The sequence below is a fragment of the Lepidochelys kempii genome, chromosome 3 (assembly GCF_965140265.1).
Source record: "Lepidochelys kempii isolate rLepKem1 chromosome 3, rLepKem1.hap2, whole genome shotgun sequence".
In the NCBI taxonomy this organism is placed as follows: domain Eukaryota; kingdom Metazoa; phylum Chordata; order Testudines; family Cheloniidae; genus Lepidochelys; species Lepidochelys kempii.
In genome coordinates, this window is record NC_133258.1 from 113,499,254 (window position 1) to 113,521,687 (window position 22,434).

The 22,434-nt window shown below is 39.5% G+C and overlaps 1 protein-coding gene across 3 annotated transcripts in view; it reads right to left on the bottom strand.

Moving 5' to 3' along the window:
* Nucleotides 1-646: 646 nt before the first annotated feature.
* LRP11 (LDL receptor related protein 11) overlaps nucleotides 647-22,434 on the bottom strand; it is a 36,674-nt gene continuing 14,886 nt past the window's right edge. Inside the window, exons 3-9 of one of the 3 annotated variants that reach the window (XM_073337629.1) lie at nucleotides 17,146-17,287; nucleotides 14,622-14,747; nucleotides 11,862-12,068; nucleotides 10,587-10,757; nucleotides 8,612-8,668; nucleotides 2,640-2,738; nucleotides 647-2,306 (exon numbers count right to left, since the gene is read on the bottom strand). In XM_073337629.1, the coding sequence (XP_073193730.1) occupies nucleotides 2,152-2,306; nucleotides 2,640-2,738; nucleotides 8,612-8,668; nucleotides 10,587-10,757; nucleotides 11,862-12,068; nucleotides 14,622-14,747; nucleotides 17,146-17,287 (957 nt within the window). In that variant the 3' untranslated portion in view covers nucleotides 647-2,151. The remainder of the gene's footprint in view (nucleotides 2,307-2,639; nucleotides 2,739-8,611; nucleotides 8,669-10,586; nucleotides 10,758-11,861; nucleotides 12,069-14,621; nucleotides 14,748-17,145; nucleotides 17,288-22,434) is intronic. The other 2 variants (XM_073337631.1, XM_073337630.1) reach the window with 2 other exon arrangements.

Sequence of the window (22,434 nt, forward strand, 5' to 3'; positions counted from 1 at the left end):
AAGCCCCAGGTTCAAGCCTTCTGCTCTGCCTAATTCAGAGTAGTGATTTGAAGTTGCGTCTCCCACATAAGTTCTCTAATTATTTGTTGTTCTGTGGTGGCTAATGCTCTGTATTTGTGTGTGTTGGAAAACTTCGAAAGGTCTCCATTCTATCCGAATAGAGTTTGACACAAATCACACACAAAAAATCAATCATCTAGTAAATAAGAAATGCACAATTCATAACACAAATGTAAAAATTAATTAGCATAAATAAAGCTATAACATTTGTTTAAATGTGTATTGATATAGTGCATTCTTCTGGTTAGGAAAAAGAAGTACTAAATTTAATGGAAATACTATATTAGGTTGCAAATCAGCATGGATTAATGCTTGCTTACTGATAAATCAACCTTTCTTCAGGAAAATAACTAAAGTATAAATGCAAAATATGATTAAAATCAGTCATTTAAATTGCTTTGATTGAAATTAATCCACTCTGGGAAATATAGACTTCAGCCCCTGTTAATGGTGTTTGGGGAGGGGGAAAGAGACTACTGCCATGATGCTTTGATCTCTCCTTCCCTCCAGAGGATGCAAGGTGTCTGGTGAGGACAATGCTAACACGAGAATTTAAACTTTAATGCTAATAAACACAATGCAAAAATTTTAAGAATAAAGGAGGTTTATTATCGCTATTTTTCATAAAGGTAATCAAGACTTGAACATCATGGGCTTTTTGATTAGTGATTTGTATACCACAGCAATATTCAAATTGACTAATTCCTTGAAGTACAAAGGACCGACATACAAAAAGATGCATATTCTTCTGTCTTGATTTTTTTACTGGGACTCTTGATGGATGTGACATCCTTGCACATTCAGACAAACGGTATAAGCAGCACAGTATATATTTAACACATTTTAGGGTTAGCACATTTTAAATTCATTCACACATCAATTACTTGCTCTAATTCTAGGAGATTTGTATTGGGATAGCCACTGAAGCTTTAAAGCTTTGCTGGAGCTAAGGGTTCAATTGACAAGATTCTTAAATTTCTCCAGAAGCAGGAACGTCTCATCTGTAGTTATATGGGAAGTTTAGTCCTGAGTATCAAGCCCACTGAAGTAGAAGCAGCAATAGCACTGATGGCTTAAGTCTGGCTGGAACGAACTACTGACAACGCTGACTAGAACAAATCCTGTCCTTTCTAACAAAGGCAGGGCCAGGCTCAAGCACAAACCACAGTCACCGCATGTATCTCTTTAAAAATTCTGAGTGTTGGGCTAGGGATGGAAAAGGCTGAACAAGCTAGGAGCTTTGTGGAAGGGGACAGTCCCATGATCTCACATGTGCTGTTGGCACTGAGTAGGTCCAAACATGTGCTGATATTTTTCATTGGAATGTTACGTGTTTGCAATTTTGAATCCTAGCTGTAAAGGGAGTTAAGCTATGCAGGCTGGGGAATACTTTTTAAAAATCAAAACTGCAATTCAAATGGTGGCACTTTGCTTAGATACAGATTGCTATTAATTAACAAAGACAAAAACCCCTGACAAGAATATTTCCAGTGCATAAGCTGCATTTGTAACAGATGCGCAAATCCTCCTCAGATCGTAAATGAACATGCTGAACAACAGTGTGTATATTTTAGAATGCAACTCTTCTGACACCTCTGAGAGGAACAAGGCAAGGAGTTGACTGACCTTGTACCTGCTTTCCTACACGGTTCTGATTTGCTGTATCCCAGTTACTCTAATCCTGGGCTACTATCCGATATGAAACACAACTATATCCAGCTGTGTTCCTGGATGGGAGTAAATGAGGTGTAAGACTAAGATACTCTGCCATCCAGTGGTGGGCCTTCAAACCTGCAGCATTTTCTGCATATGCTAAAAACATGGTTATTTTCAGGCACAGCCTGCATTAATTTTTATTTTTTTTAACCAGGATTTATCCAAATTACTAATTGGATTTGGTAATTAATAGAAAAATCCTACTATATAACTAAAGGGGCAAACATGTTTCTCACCTTGCAGACTTTAAAGTGAGATTTCTAGAAGGATTTTTTTTTAAAGCTTGAAGTCTTACCAAAGAGATACTCATTTGCTGGAGGCAGAGGCTTACGGAAAACTGCAAAGTGGAGAAAACAGGCAACCTAAATCCCATCTTTATAGATACATCCCATTTATGAGGTAGTCAGACTCCTCAGATGTAATGGGCCGAGCTTTTTTAAGTTTCTGTCTCACCAAACGCAGCCGACAAGCAACCATAAGCAGCAGCAAAGCAGTGATGGCCAAGCCTAAAGCCAGGGGTAGCACAGCACCTAAAGAGAGGTTAAGAAAGTTTACACTTTAACATACCAAAAATGGGACAGGGAAAAATTATAGTTCTCTTGCATTTTTTAAGCAATAGCACCCCAGCTTGGTTGAAGTAATGCTGAACTATCTTGTGCACCTTACATTGGGAAACTGACATACAAATTACATATATTAGCGGTAATGTCGCTAGGGTAGCGTATTACTCCTTTCCTTATTATTTTTATCTGGGTCTGTCACACCTATCTGAAAAATACTAGCTGAGCTGATGATGATCTGATTTTAAAGATCATAGAAATAAAAAGAGAAAATCTGTAGATTAAAATATATATTGGTCTTACCTGCTTCTGGGACTGGATGCCCCCCTGCAGCCTGATCACTTCTTGACACAACAATGCCATTTTCGTTCTTATCTGTCCTTTTCCCTGACGAACTATTGGCTGCATAAAATCAGGCAAAAGAGAGAGCAATATTACAATTCAGTGATTGAGGAAATGGATTTGCCTCTGAGTCATGTGACAATCTACTCAAGGTGCAGGTGGATAAATTTACCATACTCCAGGTTAAGAGCTGCTGATCTGTATACATTCTGAAATAATTTTTTTTAAACTTTAAGTTACAAAGAAAAATCCCCCTACATCATGCACCAACCACAACACACTTCAGTCATGAACAGGTGATTTCACAATGTACTGGCTAGGAGATAGATTATAAGTGCCAAACAAAAAATTTCACTAAGATGTGGTTAGGGATGTAACCAAATATCAGTTAAAACACTACTAGATGAGAGCTATAAATACTTGAAAAGCAGGACATTTCTAATTCTGGTTAAAGTTTTGTAAGTCAGGAAATTCAGTTAGGTCCCACAAACAACCTTAACTCTGACCCATCTCCCTATCCAACATCCAAATCTTATAGTACTGTATCTAAATACTTTCAGGAGATTATAAATATGTGAGAAAGGTATTCTTAAAATCTTACGTCATCTGTGATGCAATAACGGTGACTTAATGAAAGTGACAGGCTGCGGTTTGGCCTACACTTACAACTTATACTGGCGTAACTATGTCAGTCGGGTATGAAAAAACCCACAAGCTATGCTGACGAAACCGTCAGTGTAGATGCAGCTATGTCAACAAAAAAGTGCTTCAGTTGGCATAGAGAATGTCATTTGGGGAGGTAGTGTTCCTACAGCAGCAGAAAAACTCCTTTTGCCAGTGTAGGCTGTGTCTACACTAGAGGGCTATGTTGCCATAGCTAGGCTGATATAGGCTCCATAGTGTAGACGTAGCCTAGATCCATCAGCATCCTCACAAAAATCAGAACTGCGTTCAACGACTGAAGTTTCTAAGTAGGTTTTTTTTCTATGTTAGTTTTTTATGGTCATATAAATTGTATGGAGCACTTTGGCTGCAAAATGACATACTCCCTAATGACTGGGAATTTTTATTACAATGTCAATGTCAAAACACTGTCATTGAAATAATAATGAGGGGTGACAAAATGAAGTATGTAAATAATATAATTAATTTGGAAACTACATTATATGCAGCTATCCTACTGATAATAGCTGTCAAAGCACCATAAAAAGTCAGTTGTGTAATGGAAATGGCAAGTATATGAGTCCTGTCAGCTGAGGTCAGACTTGTTGTATCAGAATTAGCATGATGTCAGTGTTAACGATTGTCCTGACTAGATTCTTCTTTGAATGTACTCTATATTCCCACTCATGGGATGTGCTGTAAGTGAAGTTGAAATGGTGGAACCTTCTCATAACAGTGCCTGTTACAGTGCTTACGTGCCCCTCGTACCCTTCCACATTTCTAATCCTCCTGAGGATGAGACTATTAAAGGGGGCATAGAATCAGTGCTACCTTCAGTTCCTTCCAACTGCAGCAGCAGACAGATGTGAACCTCTCTGGACCCCCCAGATCCAAATCCTTCTCTCAAGAAACTAGTAATGCCATTGACAGTGTTATTTATTGTTAGTAGTTTAGTGTTAGTTAGGATAAGCTTAGTTTAAGGAAAGTTCTGTTCTTTGTACAATTAATAGTTATTAAGTCTCAGTTGCAACTTCTGGTTTCACGGTGGATTTGAAGGTGAAGAGACCGGACTAAAAGGTGTGCCTCTTGTCCAGAGATCTCCCTGGCATAGGACGCCCATGCCAGATGCTTAGCATGCTTTGGCGAGGGTCACTCTCCTTTGAGGACCTCTATCTGCAGCACATTTACTTTGAGAGCATACAAGAAGCACCAAAACAGACTCAAGCCCTCTTGTTCCATGCTCTTTGGTTGCAAAGCTACTGTGATCTGATATCTCAAAGGGATCTGAACACAGGATTAAAAGACCAGTGTTGGGTCCAGACACTTCTAGGTCTAAGAAAAAGGGTGCTGTGCAGAAGGCTCTGGTCTCAGCTCCAGGATCAGGTTCCAACATTGCTGTATAGCTGGTTAGTAAGTAATCTGATCTGACCTTGAAGCATTAGTAGACACCATCGGTGCTGGCCTCTGAGATAAGAGCCAAACCACAAGTAAAAACATCAGATCAGTCTTCTTCAGTTCCAGAAAACATGGTGTGAGACAACAAGGCTCCTATTAGCAGAATCATGTTACAGTCAGGAGAGTCCACAGATCTGTCAGATCCTGGGCTGAGAACACTGCATCCTAAACCAAAGACGAAGTTCAGATCAGGGTAAAACACTGCCTAAAGCTCATCTAAAGATCACAGATCCAAAAAGAGTTCCAGAGCCAGTGGTAGTTTCTTTGTTGCCAATTCACAAAGCTCCAACTGTTACTATGGTATTGCAAGTATATTGCACAGATCTGCAGTCAGATCATTTACGAGATCTGCAAGAGACACTGTCTGAGAGTGAGAAAAGAAAAGCTCTTGTGAGTTACCAGTCTCAGATCTCCACACCTAGGAAATGAGGTTGGATGAGTTGTCAGTTTTCCCCAGACACTTCTCTACCATCCTAAAAAACAGCTTTGGGCTCCCAACATAAAGTTATTTTGCCTTTTGCCATTTTACACATGCTAGCTCTGATAGTGTCTGGGTCGGATTTGAGGTCAGATCCACAGTCCAAGGAGGAATCTGATTGTGAACAGCTGCCAGCTATTCCTCTGAGGCTTCATTCTCAGAGGAAAGAAAATAACTCTAGATACAGTGCCTATAGATAATCTTATCCTTCAAGTACTGGAGTTTGCTTATTGTTACAACTAGCATGTTCCACCATGCGCTGGAAGAACGACAGAGATGTCCAACAGCCTCACATTTGATGAAGTGAGCTGTAGCTCACGAAAGCTCATGCTCAAATAAATTGGTTAGTCTCTAAGGTGCCACAAGTACTCCTTTTCTTTTTGTAGTAGGAACGTATCTCCCCTTAAAAGATCAAGAAAAGGCTTTCACATCAGATCTAGCATTCTTGGATCTGGCCACTCCTGCTTTCAGAGAGCATTCTCCGACCATAGTAACTGATGCTACTGGAGGAAGAAGAGGAGCCTGTAACTCAGATGGAATGCCAGTTAGAGCCAGAAATGGAAGCTGAATCTTCCCCTGGTGAGAATGTTTAGATTGCTTCAGCTTCTTCTCCTTCTGAGAATGGTTTACAGTTACCTGAGCTTGTGAACAGGCTGATGACAACTTTGATTAGCTTCCATCAATCACACTGGAAGAAACTGCAATCTTTTTGACATCTGGGTGCCTTATCCAAAAATAAACTCATTCTCCCAATTTTAGATGGACTAATGCAACCAGCAAAAGCAATTCGGTGTACCCTTTCATCTCCTCAAGCTATATCAAAAAAGACCGACAAATTGTATCATTTGCCATACAAAGGGGTTTTGTTCTTTCATGTGCATCCTACACCTAACTCTCTGGTAGTGGCGGCAATAGGCCATAGATCTAGAGGAGAACAATATCATTCCACACCCTCTGATAGGGAGGATAAAAAGATGAACACAGGTGGCAGAAAAATGTTTTCTTTTGCTTTGCTTGGAATAAGAGTGGTGAATTACTAGGGAGTGATGTCATGGTATCACTATCACTTATGGAAAGAAGATTTCCACGTTTGCAAAAGTGCTTCCTGAAGATCAGTGTAAGTTGGATAACACCTTAAGAACTGAAAGTCAGGTTGTGGCAAGGCACAGGGCTTCTACTCCAGATATTTCCTGATACCAGAGAAAGACTGACAGCTTTGTTCCATTCTAAATCTAAGAAGATTTAATGCCTTTCTCAGAAAATTCTGCTGCTGCATGTTGACTCTAGCATTCATCATACCCACCCTAGATTAGTTTGCAACTTTCTACCTAAAGGATGAATATTTTCAAATCTCTACCATGCCAAGACAATGCAACTTTTAGGACCAACAGCTTATCGAGGTTCATCTAGCAAACATGGCTGAATGTGTATGGACAAAAATTTAGTGGGAGAATTTGGGGGAACAACACAGACCCATCACAAGACATGCAGTAGGATCATTAAGAAAAGGCCTATTAATATAGGACGGGCAAGGCCAATCAAAGCTAACACTGCTAGTGTCCATATCTGTTGTGGGCTGGAAAAAAAAGATGAGGCAACTCCAAACAGGTTTTTGAACAAGATACAATGGGCAACTGTAGTGCTTTCATACAAAGTGTGCGCATAGATTTTTGAAGAACAAAGGAATCTGGTTTTCCTTTGAAACAAATCATTCACCCGAGCACAGTCTCTTCCTGGGTCTTGAAATCCATTCCCGAGTCCTGCATGGACATACGACCCTGAGCTAACAACCTGGGTGACAGTTTTGCTGAGATAACTTAGGAGCACTGAGTCAGAGCAATGATTTTTTTTCCTGATGTGACATAATGTATAATTCAGCTTGTGCCCAATACATTGTGCTTTTATATAAGATAACAAATTGGTTATAGATTTAAGTTGTGGCTCCTGCTGTTGTGTGCCTCAGAAGCATAAGTAAAGTAATGGCTTGGGGATTCAATCAAGGGTTGTAATTCCCTAACCAAACAGCGCCGCAAGGCAGTTGGCATAGGCCAGTCAGGACACAGTGAGAGACATTAAACCCAAGGAATGCAAAGTTGTTACAGAGAAGTGTACATCCAGAATCCTGGAAAGTGAAAGTCCTGGGGGCATTCAGGCCTCCTACATAGTCTGTGATTGCTCGAGCTGCTATTGCTGGTGCTCACAGCCAGCCTGCCATTCCAGTTTGCTTAGCTGCAAGCAAACTTTCATGACACTACCTCACAAATGTAATAGCACCATAATAGGCAGCCAATTGTGAGCACCACACTGGAAAGCAGCTTTAGGACAGCAACTTAGCTGCAATGCAGAAGTGATGTGTTTGGGCTCTTGGAGAGGAGGTGTGTGAATTACACAACGTAGAGGGTGTGTCTACAGAGGGAAAGTTATCTCCTTTTGACCAGTCCCCCAGAATCTGATCTCAATGACAGTTGAAAATGTTTTGGGCACTCGTGTAGACAGAGCCAAGCCATGACCCTCTTACAGAAAGTGTGCTCTTTGCACAAGGTGTCTAAAATCTTTTCTACCACAAGCTTTGTCTACTTTGTGGTCTAACTATTTCCAACACCAACTGGGGAGGGAATGTAGGGACAATGGGTTAGCCCATGGTTATCAACAGGTAATTCATCTAGTGTAGACAGGGTCCTAAAGAATCCACACCATGGTTAGTCCAGTCAGACACATTAATGATCAGTTTAATGATAGAGTTTTATATTGTTATCCATCACTATAGTATCTGAGCACCTGTAGCAAAGACATTCATTTATCCAATGAATATCTTAGAACCCAGAGGCAAGTTCACTGATGGGGAGCTCACTAGTGGAGGGGAGAAGGGAAGTGTGACATGTCCCCACTAGTGTTATTAATGATCATTGTAACTTAAAGGAAGAGTAAGGAACTGCTTCCTACAACCTCTTATCACAAAGAAAATCTCTTCTCTTCACAGATTAAGATCACCAGGGGCCATTATGATTTCCACTGCTGATCTTCTGCATAACACAGTCCACAGAATTTACCCCAATAATTTCTGTATGAAGTCCATAACTTATGGTTGAACTAGAGCATACCACTGAAGGACTGCTAGTCTTGATGTAAAGATTGAAAGTGATGGAGAATGTACCACATCCACACATAAGCTGTTCCAATAGTTAATTACCCTTGCTATTAAAATTTGCACTTATTTCTAGTTTGATTTTTGCCTGTCAACTTCCAACCATTGCATCTATTAAACCACTTCATTTACCTTCTCTCACCTATAATTTTGTGAAAATATACAAAATAATTATTTAAACACAAGTCAAACCTGGCTCTGAATTGGACGGAGATGACGGATCCGTTGCAGTCTGTTGTGAAATTGCACCTGTTAATTAATACATTTAAAAAATCATATTTTGCAAAGGAAGTCCCATTGGTTGAGATTAAGACTTCATTTTAATATATTTTTGAGGCACAGTGGTTTACAACACTACCTTTGCAACACCTGGGAGACATACTGCCAATTTGATTGAGCTCACAAGTAAAATTAGCTTGGTGGGTCTCATCTGGTTATTCACAGGTGTAAACATGACGTACATGTGGTCCGGCTCAGAGAACCACTAGAGAATTTGGCATGCCAACTCAGGAGAGGACCTATACTAAAATGGGAGTGTTGTTTATTACACAGCAGTGCATTTGTAGAACTGTGTGAGGAAGCCTGAATGGCTTCTACTCATGCTATCCTTAGCTATTACCACTTTTTTATCCTGACTGAAATCCTTGATGGGATTTATTCCTTTGACCCTGCCTATGTCAACACTGAAGCTACAATCTTTCAAGCGGAGGACTGAAGACGTTTTCTTGAAAGCTTAACAGTGCCACTCATCAACTAACTGGAGGGACCCTATTGTGCAATCAAAGCCCTCTCTGCAGCCAGAAAGGACAGCAAGCCCAGAAACAAAATTTACCATCATTCCCCTATATGATATCGCCACCAGGCTGGTCACTATTGGGAGACTATCATGTAGTTGATTCTTCTCCCTAAACCAGTAGAAACATATCAGTACTAGCAAACAAAAGGTACATCAGACTATAAGCTTCAGTGCTTTGAGTTTGCTACCTAGGACTTTAGGCCCAAATTATTTGAGGCTGAGGTGCTCACACCACACAGCTTCATGTAAATATTTTGTGTCAGAGTATTACTGGATTTATTCAGAATTCTTCAGAAAAAAGCAACACCGTGTCTTAAAGAAACATCTCATCCCAAAAATGTGTACTTGTCTGCCAAGTCTGTATTTCTTACAAGTGCAGTAATTGATCATTTTTATAGTTGACGTTTTTAAGCCCAAAACCCCAATGTGCTGAGATTTAGATTTTTATCAGCACCGACTTCCCAACATGGGACATGAAGAGATACCGCAGAACCTTGCTAACTGTACATGAATGCCATGCAGACCCATTGCTATTACTAATCCTTCAATAGTACGTTTATTTGCTTAACCCCTGATCATTCAAGACTACTTTATCACAAAACACACTTGTTTTCAATTATTTTGAAAAGTATCGTTTAGTTATGTTACTCTTATATTAGCATACTAGTGAATGTGCTGTATCATATGCTGTAAGAATCATGAAGTCTTAGAAAGGTAAACTATAATAACATTGCTGAGATATGGGCAGAGATTACCATGCGTTTTAGTTAAAAGTACTGAGTTAGTGGATCAGTGAGATTCTATTCTACAAGGAAATTTTTAATTTTAACTGAAATGAGTTTAAATTCTAACTGAAACTTATAAAAAAGTAACAGTAAAAGCACAAGAATTAGAGAAAGACATAGTCAGCTGGAAATCTTGCCCCCTTGAAAAAAGTGAGTTAAAAGTAGTTTTGGGTGCTATTCCTGCCCCTGACTCCCCATACCAATTTATGTGGTTTTATAATCAGTTTCCCGTTTTTAGAAATGTTTTTCCGTTTCCTCTTTGTGGGTGTGAAAGGCACATGCCAACACGGGAAGCTGACCAAGAAACTGACTGGGCAGAGGTAAACAGACATTGTCAATACAGAAGTGTGGACAATAGCACAAAGGAAACAAACTGAATAAAAGCTACCATTCCATTTTCCTCTAACTTTCAGTTATAATCTTCGGTGTTAGTAATAAATGTAAGAGGTAAAAGGACTTCAGGCAGAATAGAGAATTTTAAAGAGCCTCTGTTGCAGAGTTCATATTACACTGCTGGAGCAAATATAAATACATAAAATGCTTTATAAAGATATATTCCCTTCTTCCCAACAGAGGGAATTTTTACCATGAATTTCTACACATTCACTGAGGCAGTCAGATTCTTGAAGGAAGTTGTTTTCATTCCCTTTGCAGCCACCATAGATGAAATGTAGGCAAGTGCCTGAAGAAACATCAAAGTGCCAGCGAGGGAAGTGCCCTTTACAAGGGCCAACAGCGGGGAGCACTAAGCACTGTTCTGTTGCAACAAGAAAAGAAAACCATATTTCTAATCAGCTGTATCTCTAGAAGCTAAGCTCACATCTAAACATTAAAAATCCATTAAAATGTAAGAGGCTTGTACTCTCTGTGTACTTGTAACTTATTCTTTAATAAAAGGCTCTAGTTAATTTCATTTGTTAAACATATTGGATTGTTTCAGCTTCCTGGCAAGGGAACTACCTATGCTTTGACTGCACTAAAAGGTCTGATTTCACTGCAGCTTCTGAAGCTTTTGCTAAGATAGTGTTTTATAACTTCCAACAGTGATATTGTTCTTCACAAAAACCTCTTTGCCTACTAATGCAACAGTATGTGGGGTTTTGGGGTTATTATTATTATTTTTTTTTTGGTCTCCACTGGTAGAAATACAAAGGTATCACAAAAGACTGTGCTACATCAGACACATAGATTCATAGATATTAAGGTCAGAAGGGACCATTATGATCATCTAGTCTGACCTCCTGCACAACACAGGCCACAGAATCTCACCCACCCACTCCTGCGAAAAACCTCTCACCTATGTCTGAGCTATTGAAGTCCTCAAATCGTGGACTTCTCTACATTTACATCAGCTAGTTGTACTCGGAAAAGTGCAGTTCTAAAAAGGGAAGAGACCATAACATAAAGAATTTCCTTCTCTCAGTTCACATTGGGTCAGATACTGTCACCCTTACTCACACTAAGTAGTACCTTCCTATGTATGAAGTCCCATTGAAGCTATTTTCCTACATATCTGTAACTGCCTAGTATGCTACTAGGTAAATAATTAATAACAGCAGAGCGCACAGCAGTTTTCCATATTTGCTCTCTTTGAGTGTTTTGTACTGTTTGCCTCTAAACTGGTTAGACTGTATTTCTAGCATTTTGGAATTTTTCTTTTCTTTTTACCAACTGCTAGAAATGATGCCTGGCAAACTTTAAAGGTAAATTTTTAGGTATAATTATTAACCTCCTACAATTTCCCCCACATTACCTATATTTGCAAGATTTTGCTTTTGACTAGGTGCCATCTATAATAAAAGGTACTTTTTTTGGTTAATAAAGACTGACTAACTGAAACTATTTCTTTTTTTATTCTTACCTGGGATAAACCCACTGATTTGTTTCTTTGGTCCCTGAGAGAGTGATTGATTAGACTTGTCTGCATCAAGTGAAAGTAGTGGCTGATTTCTTATAGTGTTTTTCTGGGTGTTTTCCACAGAGTTGTCTGCATCTTTAGTCAGGCCTATGATCCTTTGTTGGGCAGTGCTGACAGCTGCATGAGTTGCTGTCTTTCGGCCAGGACTGACTGAATTAATGGAAATAAAAACAATTATTATTTTTGTATGGAAGTAAATGGGAGTTTTGTGATAGTAAAGATGATAGAATTTGGCATGAGGGAGTTTTAACATGTTTATCAGACTCTGATACCACTCAGCATTCAGACCCCTATTATATGACAGTTTTTCTTTGCCTTCTGAGATGCTGACTCTAAATTTTCAGAGAGTTACAGAGGATTTAGATGCATAGCTCCCACTAGGTAATCCCTTGAAAAGGGTTATGTTCTTAAAAGTGACAACTCAGAGTGAACAATGTATGGCTACAGCAATGAATCAAATGAGGCTTTCCTTAATCTCAGCATTGTCATTACTGCAGCAAATCTGCTACCAACAATAACCAATTCTTTGGATTTAGGATTCTCTGCTCTCCTATGTTTTTTGCTAAACTCTCCTTAAACTGAAAAAACATCCCACGGGTTGCCCTGTGATGTGATATAATTACAAAATTAACTTTTAATCTCTGTTTTTGCAGAGCTAGTATATAAAACTAAAATACAATGAGCTATGTAATGATCATGCTTTTCACTTTATTGTAAAGTGTAGATTAAGACTATAGCAGTTTAAAGCTACGAGCATCCCACAGTCAACCTCTAATTATTTCACAAAATGGGTAGCACATCTCTGAAGAAGTGTCTACGCATTTCAGCCACAAAAACCACAATCAATCAATCAATCTTAGGTACTTATATGATCCCAATTACCGCAGTTGTTGGATCATATTAAAGAAGTTCTGTATTAAAATCACAAATGAGTTTGATTCCCCAGAGTTTAAATTCCAGGGTATTACTAATTAAGAGGTCTCTTGGGTTTTGGTACTGTTTCTCTCCCTCTATGTGTGAAACTTGCAAGCTGCTAATTGTGTTAGTACATTCTAAGACAGAGTCTGTTCTCAAAGCAATTCACAGAGAGAGAGACTCAAAACAATACTCTAACAACAGAAACAGCACCCAGAGACTCCCCGCCCTTTTGTTGTATTAACCATTGTGATTAAAATAGAGATAGAGGATGTATGTGGATGGATGCTTGGTGTGGATAATAACTGAATGATCAGGGAGGTGTCAGCCTAAGAATCCAGTGTCCATCGGCTGAAGAAGGCGTCAAGTGGAAATAACCAGAGGACCCCCCCCGGAGGGCAGACTGGAATCCACCCAACAGCCTCAAGAATGGGAGAACCAAAGAACAAGATAACATCTTGGAGCCGTCAGGAATGTGCTATCTGCTGATTGATTCAGCAACAGCATGATGAAGCAATTCCCATAGACTGGCATAGGAAGAAATTCCTGTAAAAATAGACTCTAAAAAGTGAGAACTTTGGGGTTTGATTCTGCAAACCAACTTCCAGGAGCATCAGATGAGCATCTGACAAGGCCCTGCTCCCTCCTCATGTCCAGGCCACCTGGCCAGTGGCTTGGCATGAGCAACTCTAAGGCTGGTAACTATGATAACAACCTTGCAGAACCTGTGTGTGTGTATGAATGAATGAATGAATGAATGTGAGAATAAATTTGAGATTGAATGGAATGTTATAACTATAACTAACTGCTTACTATGATTCTTTCTGTATTCACAATAAATGTGGTATTTTGCCCTTTTCCCTTTAATAAGATCCTGCTGGTTTTTATTTTATTGGTACAACACAGTATCTGAGCACCACACTAGTACTATCCCCATTTTACAGATGGGGAACTGAGGCACTGGGAAATTAAGTGACTTGGCCTGTGGCAGAGCAGTGACTTGAATCATGTCTCCAGGATCCCAGGCTAGCATCTAACTACTGGACCATCCTTCCTTCAGATACCATATGTTGGGGAGGTGCAATCATTCCAATTCAATTCATAAAAACACTCTCCAGCACCACTACATAAAACTGAGAGTGGATAAAACTGACAATTTAATGTACCCTGGAACTATATTCCTTTCTAAATCTTAATTAAGCTCCTAATAAACAATGTACCAGATCAAGAAGGGAGAGCATCTTACAGCATATTCCCACTGCAGAAGAAAAGAAGGGCATAAAGTCAAAGTTGTAAGAGTGGTGTAAACTGGGTTGGGGGATGCAAGATAACAAGGCAGTGGGATTGGCTGGATCCCATAACAGATCCTTTTTAAACATCCCAACATTTTGAATTTTTGAAAGGTGTACAACTTTTTTGTGATGTGTACTCTGCATTAGATGTTTCAACCTCTCAGCTATTCCTTCAGATGAAAATAAGAACCCTGGCCTTAGAATGAAAGTGAAGAAAGAACTGATCTTTCAGATGTTTTGTTGAGAACTATTTAATATCTGTTACTCTGGGATCTCCAACAGTTCTAAAGTGATTTAAAAAAACAATTCAATTCATTTTTGAACACCTAATAAGAAGACGGCTACCCTATACACCTGCTGTTTTCAATGAAAGGCTCTAAATAACTATTTTGATTAGAGAGATCTAACTGTGCACTGAGGGAACACATTACCACGTTTCTTATCAGAACCCCCAGCCATTGCTTCTAGGACAAAAAACAGTGTACTATGCACTCACAGTTCTGACAGAACGCTTCATCAGATCCATCCGGGCATTGCTCCACTCCATCGCAAGCAAAGGTGATGTCAATGCAGCAGCCATCATCACAGATAAACTGGTAGCGAGAACAAACTCCAGCACAGCCTGTTGTAGAATAATTCTCAGATTACAAGAAGGGAAGCCCAAATACAGGATACTAAATCTAAAGAGGTATTAATATTTCAATGTTATAGCAAAACCCAAGAAAGACAACATGTAAAATAAAATGCTGCAGAAAGACTAGAACGAAGCTGCTGTTTCACACTATGTATGGTGACACAGGAACTATAAAGAAGAGCTGGACCCTGCACCCTCTTCACTATTTTGGTAGCTTTTCTACAGCAGGAGTTTGTGAGCTGGGGGTTTTAGCTGCCAAGAGGTCTGCAACACCTCAAACTCTGTGTAAACATAGCCCCTGCACTGAGGGAGATCAAAATAGCCCCCCTTTCCCGACTTTCTTTACCCAGCTCTGCACTTCTGCTCCTTTCAGTGAGTGAGTTTGGGAAGCTCTCTAATTAAGAAATAGAGAGCCGGGTTGGGGGCTAGATAGTACTGCTGCTATTCAAGGAAAAGTTTTACCCTGCACTCGAACAGCAGGGAGAAGCCAGCAGTTGGCTTCCTTCCTGTGGGCTCTTCACAGCAGCTCTTAATGGTGGGAAGCAGTTTGTTTTCTACAAAAATCCAGAGCAGCAAATACCACGCTTCCTGGAGCACTTGCCCAGACTATCAGTAGGGAGTCTGGCTTGGGTTAAAAAACCCAGGACAGTTCCTAAGTCAAATACACAGGAACATTTTGAATGATGGGGCTTTAATTCCATTTGCTGCACACACCATTTCATAGTTGGATATTTATTTCCTGTCTGTGAGTGTATGTTATTTTACATATGCACACACATGCATATTAATTTTGTTTTTAGAGCTGTGTGCATTCCTTCTTTGTGTTGTATTTTGTCAAAATTCATCAAAGGACAAATGAAGGACATGATCCTGCATCCTTTATTCATATGAGTAGCCCCCGTAATTTCAAAATGTAGCATGTACATGAGTAGCATTGAGCCAACATTCTTGCAAATGATCTTAACTGGAAAGAAATGGATTGCTGCGTGCCCTAATATTTAGGTTTCTCTGGTAATGAGAATGTCTATCTCTGGACACTTCCGCATTGCTGTTAAATATTAAAGGCTTTCCTGCAACACATTTTGACCTTGTAATTATCAGATGTTTACAAATCACTTTTGCAGCAGTCCTCCCAATGCCAGCATGTTTCTTTGGTTTGTAAAATGCTATCAACTCCAGCATTTCGACACTGTAACAGCAAACCAGTCTGCGGGAACAACTCAAATGATCAATTATTACACTGCTGTACTCCATAACAACAACTACACTTAAAGCATGGTATGAATGTACACTGTCAGCTAAAAACCATACTTGGAAAAACACATTTTATAATCTTTAGTGCTAAAAACACCACAGGCCCTGTCTGCATTAAGGAAATCTGTACCAGTGTAACCACATCAATATCATTTGGGTTGCAAACATTTCTGGGGAACATTTAAAAGGAAACCTCATCCCTTCTGAAAAAACACCGTCTAAAGAAAATTCCTGAATACTGTACATTTATATTATTAATTTGTGGAGGGTACAAGTTATTAATTGGTTCTTTTCCACTCTTCTGCTCATCCATTTAGTTACACTAGTGCAAATGCCTAAAGGAGAAGTGCTGAACTGGTGCAGTTTAATCTGGTAATATTCCAAAGTATGCTCTACCAGTGTAAGTTAATCATAGTTACACAGATGCGAATTTCCTTAATGTAGAAAGACCCTATTACTAAAACTGAGAACCTCAAGAATCGAAGTTCCTCTCATCATTCATGCTGTTTGCCTTCGCCCCCACCCCCTTGCAGTCTCAGTTTCAGAACTTGAAAATACATAGTCACTTTCTAGCCAATTTCAGTTTCCATTCATGCACTAGCACAATGTTGCAATACCTGGGTTGTAAACATTTCAGAAGAAAGTTTAAAAGCATAAAAAAAAAAGAAACAATCCAAACCTGCTTTAGTTTAAATACAAATTCACGAAGAAATTTTAATCATCGTTAGTCTGTGGATCTTACACTTATTAATTGCTTCTTCCGTGGTCTTTCACAACAGCATATGCCCTGCCATGTTCTATTGATCCTGCATTGAATGTACAATATACCATCATAACATGCCTGATACATATGGCAATACCAAAGCTATGTTTTGCTTGCCCTACCCTGCATGTTCATCTGCAATGAAGTGATTAATCATACAAACACATAAAAAGACGGTTTTCCTTCCCTCGTCCAAAAGTGTTTTTAACCCCTTCCCCATTTGAAATAGGAATACAGAAGGAAGGAAGCTATTATTAAATAAAAAATGACATTATGATAGGGATCTGCATTCCCATCTACCCCAAGAGACTTTTTAGGTATGCCACACTGCAGCAGTCACACAAACTGTGATTTCAACCATTTTCTCACCTAATGCAGAGTGAAGCATTGGAAGAACGGTCACAGAGATATTATCTGAGCTCTTTTGACCAGCAGTGTCTGTCACCGTCAGCTGGAAAATGTATACACCTTCTTGCAAGTGAGAGAGCTTCAATGTTCCTGGCTGTGGTACCTGATCAAAAGAGAAGAGCCAGAAAGTTCATTTTTGAAATTCTAGTCCTGGCTACTGTACATTAACTGACATAGACACCTTAACAAAATTGGACCAGTCATACATTTCTACAAATAGTTGAAACACTTCTGTACGCTGCTTCTCAAGGAGATAAAATATTTCTCTTTCAAGTCAGACCAGATCAATCAAACGTAGATATAATTTCATAACATTTAGATCTTTTGATGCCTTCTACTTGCAAATATCAAATGTTTAGCTTTCATGCACTGGTCTCAGTAATAATTCTCTGTTCTCAGTTATCCCGTGTTGCAGCTGTAGTTATTAAGAGAACAAATAGGATATGTGAACGTCTACAGTATCTACTGAGATGATGGGTGAAATACAATTTGGAAGCTTATTTTACCTCATTCTTCAACTGCAAAAAAATATGTAGCAACAATTTGGCTAGAAAACTGGGTTTTCATGTAAGTGATGGACAAAGTATTTAAAGAGCTTGGTAATATTCCACAATGCTGCTAGTGTGTGCTTTAGAAAGAGGTTCTCCACATTTCATCTGTAGCCTAGGTATGTCTCACAATATGCAGTCACATCAGGCCAACTACACCTAAAAGAAAGTTTTTCTGAGTCTAGAGAGGCTATCCAAACTTCCAAGGGAAGTAAGCTCATATCTCAATGTATATCGAGCAGGTGTTACACATGATGGCAGGTGATGCTGGACTGTATATCCAGCAGGTGATATAGGCAGGTGAACACCTGGTAAGCCTGAAGACTGATTTTATGAATCAAAATTTGCTTTATTCTTTTCATCTTTATTCCATAAAGATTCAGTCTGAGGCAGCATCTGGCATGAAAACTGTCAGCCCAAACTGTTAAAGTGTGGCGAAGGTATGAGCAACTGGAAACAGCATTTAATAATGGAAAGTGTGAGGCAACTTGAAGAGTAGGGAGTGCTACCTACCCCACCTATAGTAAGTCAATATATTAAATATTAAAGTAATCTCTCTCTCTCTATATATTTCTACAAGCCCAATAATTTTGATGGTAAAAAGACAAAATATTCAAATAGCTTTCCTCCTCACACTGTGAAACTACTTTTCTAATAATTGAAACATTGAATTATGTTGGAATGAAATACCATTTGATTCACAAATTTGTGTTGTATTGAGAGAACATATTATTTAAAAATTTATAAGAGACTTTCCTGGGTTTCTAAATATTCTTACATTTTGTTTTACAGACAATTTAAAAAAAAAATTCAGAACCACTACATTTTCTTCAAATGTATTTAGCACCATTCACCAAAGTAAAAAACCTATTATTTCTTCTTGTGTACAAATGCAGTGTGAGTGTGATAATCTGACTATTCTCTGAGGAACAATATGTGCAGGAACACAGCAATTTAAACTGTTCATTTTGGCTTCAAAGAGTAGCTGTTAGTAAACTGCAATTTGGCAAGAGGCAGCAGATTAAAGAATGAACAGCGGTTTTCACTAGGCTATGAAATTACTTTCATAACTCCCTTGCAATTTCCTTCAGGTAATGCACTCGTGCTACTCATAAATGTTTTATCCCATTCAAACTCAGTTTTCTGCCTTTGTAAAATTAGCCTATATTTGTGTGATTCTAGAATTCTACTAGATTTTCTCTTTAGGCGCATTTTTTCTAACAATGCTAAGTAATGAACTAGTGGGCTTGTTTTGAAGAAGGAAGGCAAAAGTAGTACTAAAAGCACAGGCCCAATTCTGCCGGACTTACATGCATGACCAGTCTCACTTATAACCTTGGAGATCTTTTTATTTCTTTCTGAACATGTTCAGCTAGATCAGAAGCAGGACAAGTTTCCCTCCCCTCTTCACAAACCTCATGAATAGAGGAGGAAACTCTGAGGATAGTTTTATTTTCGTGCTGGTTCAGCCCTTACATTCTCTTAAGACTACCAACAAAGACACCCGTTACTGCCAACTCAGACAGTGCACTTTGTGATGCGGATACCTACCACCCCGGGGAGCTACACTGAAGCTAGCAACTCATTCACAAAGACAGGTTTCAGAGTAACAGCCGTGTTAGTCTGTATTCGCAAAAAGAAAAGGAGGACTTGTGGCACCTTAGAGACTAACCAATTTATTTGAGCATAAGCTTTCGTGAGCTACAGCTCACTTCATCGGATGCATACTGTGGAAAGTATAGAAGATCTTTTTATACACACAAAGCACGAAAAAATGGGTGTTTACAATTACAAAAGGTTTTCTCTCCCCCCACCCCACTCTCCTGCTGGTAATAGCTTATCTAAAGTGATCACTCTCCTTACAATGTGTATGATAATCAAGTTGGGCCATTTCTAGCACAAATCCAGGTTTTCTCTCCCCTCCCCCCCCCCCCCGCCCCCAAACCCACTCTCCTGTTGGTAATAGCTTACATTGTAAGGAGGGTGATCACTTGAGATAAGCTATTACCAACAGGAGAGTGGGTCTGTGTGTTGGGGGGGGGAGGGGTGGACCTGGATTTGTGCTGGATATGGCCCAGCTTGAGCCAGAAGAGTTCCCAGAAGTCACCTACTACAGGACAGGCCTAACAAAGAAAATAACAGAACGCCACTAGCCGTCACCTTCAGCCCCAACTAAAACCCCTCCAACGCATTATTAAGGATCTACAACCTATCCTGAAGGATGACCCAACACTCTCACAAATCTTGGGAGACAGGCCAGTCCTTGCCTACAGACAGCCCCCCAACCTGAAGCAAATACTCACCAGCAACCACATACCACACAACAGAACCACTAACCCAGGAACCTATCCTTGCAACAAAGCCCGTTGCCAACTGTGCCCACATATCTATTCAGGGGACACCATCAGAGGGCCTAATAACATCAGCCACACTATCAGAGGCTCGTTCACCTGCACATCCACCAATGTGATATATGCCATCATGTGCCAGCAATGCCCCTCTGCCATGTACATTGGTCAAACTGGACAGTCTCTACGTAAAAGAATAAATGGACACAAATCAGATGTCAAGAATTATAACATTCATAAACCAGTCAGAGAACACTTCAATCTCTCTGGTCACGCAATTACAGACATGAAAGTTGCGATATTACAACAAAAAAACTTCAAATCCAGACTCCAGCGAGAGACTGTTGAATTGGAATTCATTTGCAAATTGGATACAATTAACTCAGGCTTGAATAGAGACTGGGAGTGGCTAAGTCATTATGCAAGGTAACCTATTTCCCCTTGTTTTTTCCTACCTCCCACCCCCAGACGTTCTTGTTAAACCCTGGATTTGTGCTGGAAATGGCCCACCTTGATTATCATACACACTGTAAGGAGAGCGGTCACTTTAGATAAGCTATTACCAACAGGAGAGTGGGTTTGTGTGTGTGTGTGGGGGGGGAAACCTGGATTTGTGCTGGAAATGGCCCAACTTGATTATCATACACATTGTAAGGAGAGTGATCACTTTAGATAAGCTATTACCAGCAGGAGAGTGGGGTGGGGGGAGAGAAAACCTTTCGTAGTGGTAAACACCCATTTTTTCATGCTTTGTGTGTATAAAAAGAACTTCTATACTTTCCACAGTATGCATCCAATGAAGTGAGCTGTAGCTCACGAAAGCTTACATTCACAAAGAGACTCATCAGATGAGTGACTTTTGTTCATTACTGTCCTGGGCTAAATTCACACTGGTGACCAACAGGTGAAAGGCTCTAGGCTGCTATTACAAATTCTTTGAGCCAGCAACTCCCTAAAGAATCTTTAAATTTCAGGAGCCTGCTTGTTTCACTCACAAGAAGAGAACAGCAAAATGATGCAATAAGGACATACTAGTACCCTGCATTGTTTGTTGGTGCGTCTCCTGCTGGGTTGAGATTTTCGAAATATTGAAACTGTCATTTTGGAAGTGCTCTCTTTTTTCTCAAGAGCACATTAACAAAGAGAATTCATTTTTGTGGAGAGGAAGAGATTAAATTATAGCCCTTTCCATCCTACTTTACAAACTAATTTGGGATTGAAGAGTTTATAAAATCAAAAAGCTCAAAAAAATCGAACACCTCAAAATGACAGCAGGTATGGTGCATAAGTTGCAGTATGGTTCATTGCATCACTTTCTTCTCATGCTTCCAATCACTGCAAAGTGATTTCCAATACACTGAAGGCATCAGAATGTGAAAGGGTGTCAACTTGTTCTTCACCAACATCACTTTTGTAATGTGATTTATTTTTTCCCCATGGGGAAAAAATGGTTTGTACTACTGGTCATTAGTTAGACTGGGTTTCATAAAATCCAGATTCCACTGTATTTAACAAATAGTTTCCCCTTATTTGATTCATTTGTTTGACCAGTAAGTGTCTGCAGCCTAGGAACCATAATCTCAGAATGATTAAACACTTGCCAAGCCTTCTCCAAAGCCCACAGTCTGTCAGTCTGCCTCAGGAAAACACCACAGTTATTATACAGAAGATTATATTCACATCTAGTTATAAATGACAGTAAAGTTACTCAATACAAGGGGCATCCTCCAGTGGTACAAATATGATATAGATGCTCCCCTTCCCTAGAGAGGAAAAGAGGGTGTGATCAGAGATAAAGAGGGGTTGCTGGGACATCTCTGCATCATATTGATCACTGGCTATGCATTAGCCTCCTGGGGCCATTTGCAGCTGGTGTATCTCTGCACAGAGGGTCTTGCCCTGAACATAGCCAGCACTAGCGGACTGCAAACGTGAGCTTTACGCCACCTTTGTACGTACATCCCCTGACCTGAAATCTCTGCAGATCCATTACCCCTGAGTCTGATCCCTTGCACTTCAATTATTATTAATGCTCCAAAGTGTACATTAATGTAAAATATGATAAATAATGTATTTTAAAAAATAATCTCTAAGGCTTCAATCCAAATGAGGATCCAGCAGTGGAATCTCATTGCAATTTGTAGGTAGAAGGGATGTTTACCTATGTTCTGTAACCAGACTAAGCCTTGAACATGTCTCCTAATATATTTATAAAACAAGTATAATTTGTAGTGGAAACGGAACCTTAATCTTAACCCCAAGGCTTTAACGGAGTTAGGGAACATGTTTAAAATCCTGTCCACACTACATATTGCAACTGTGTGATACTTAAGACTTCTGACTTGGCAGTATTT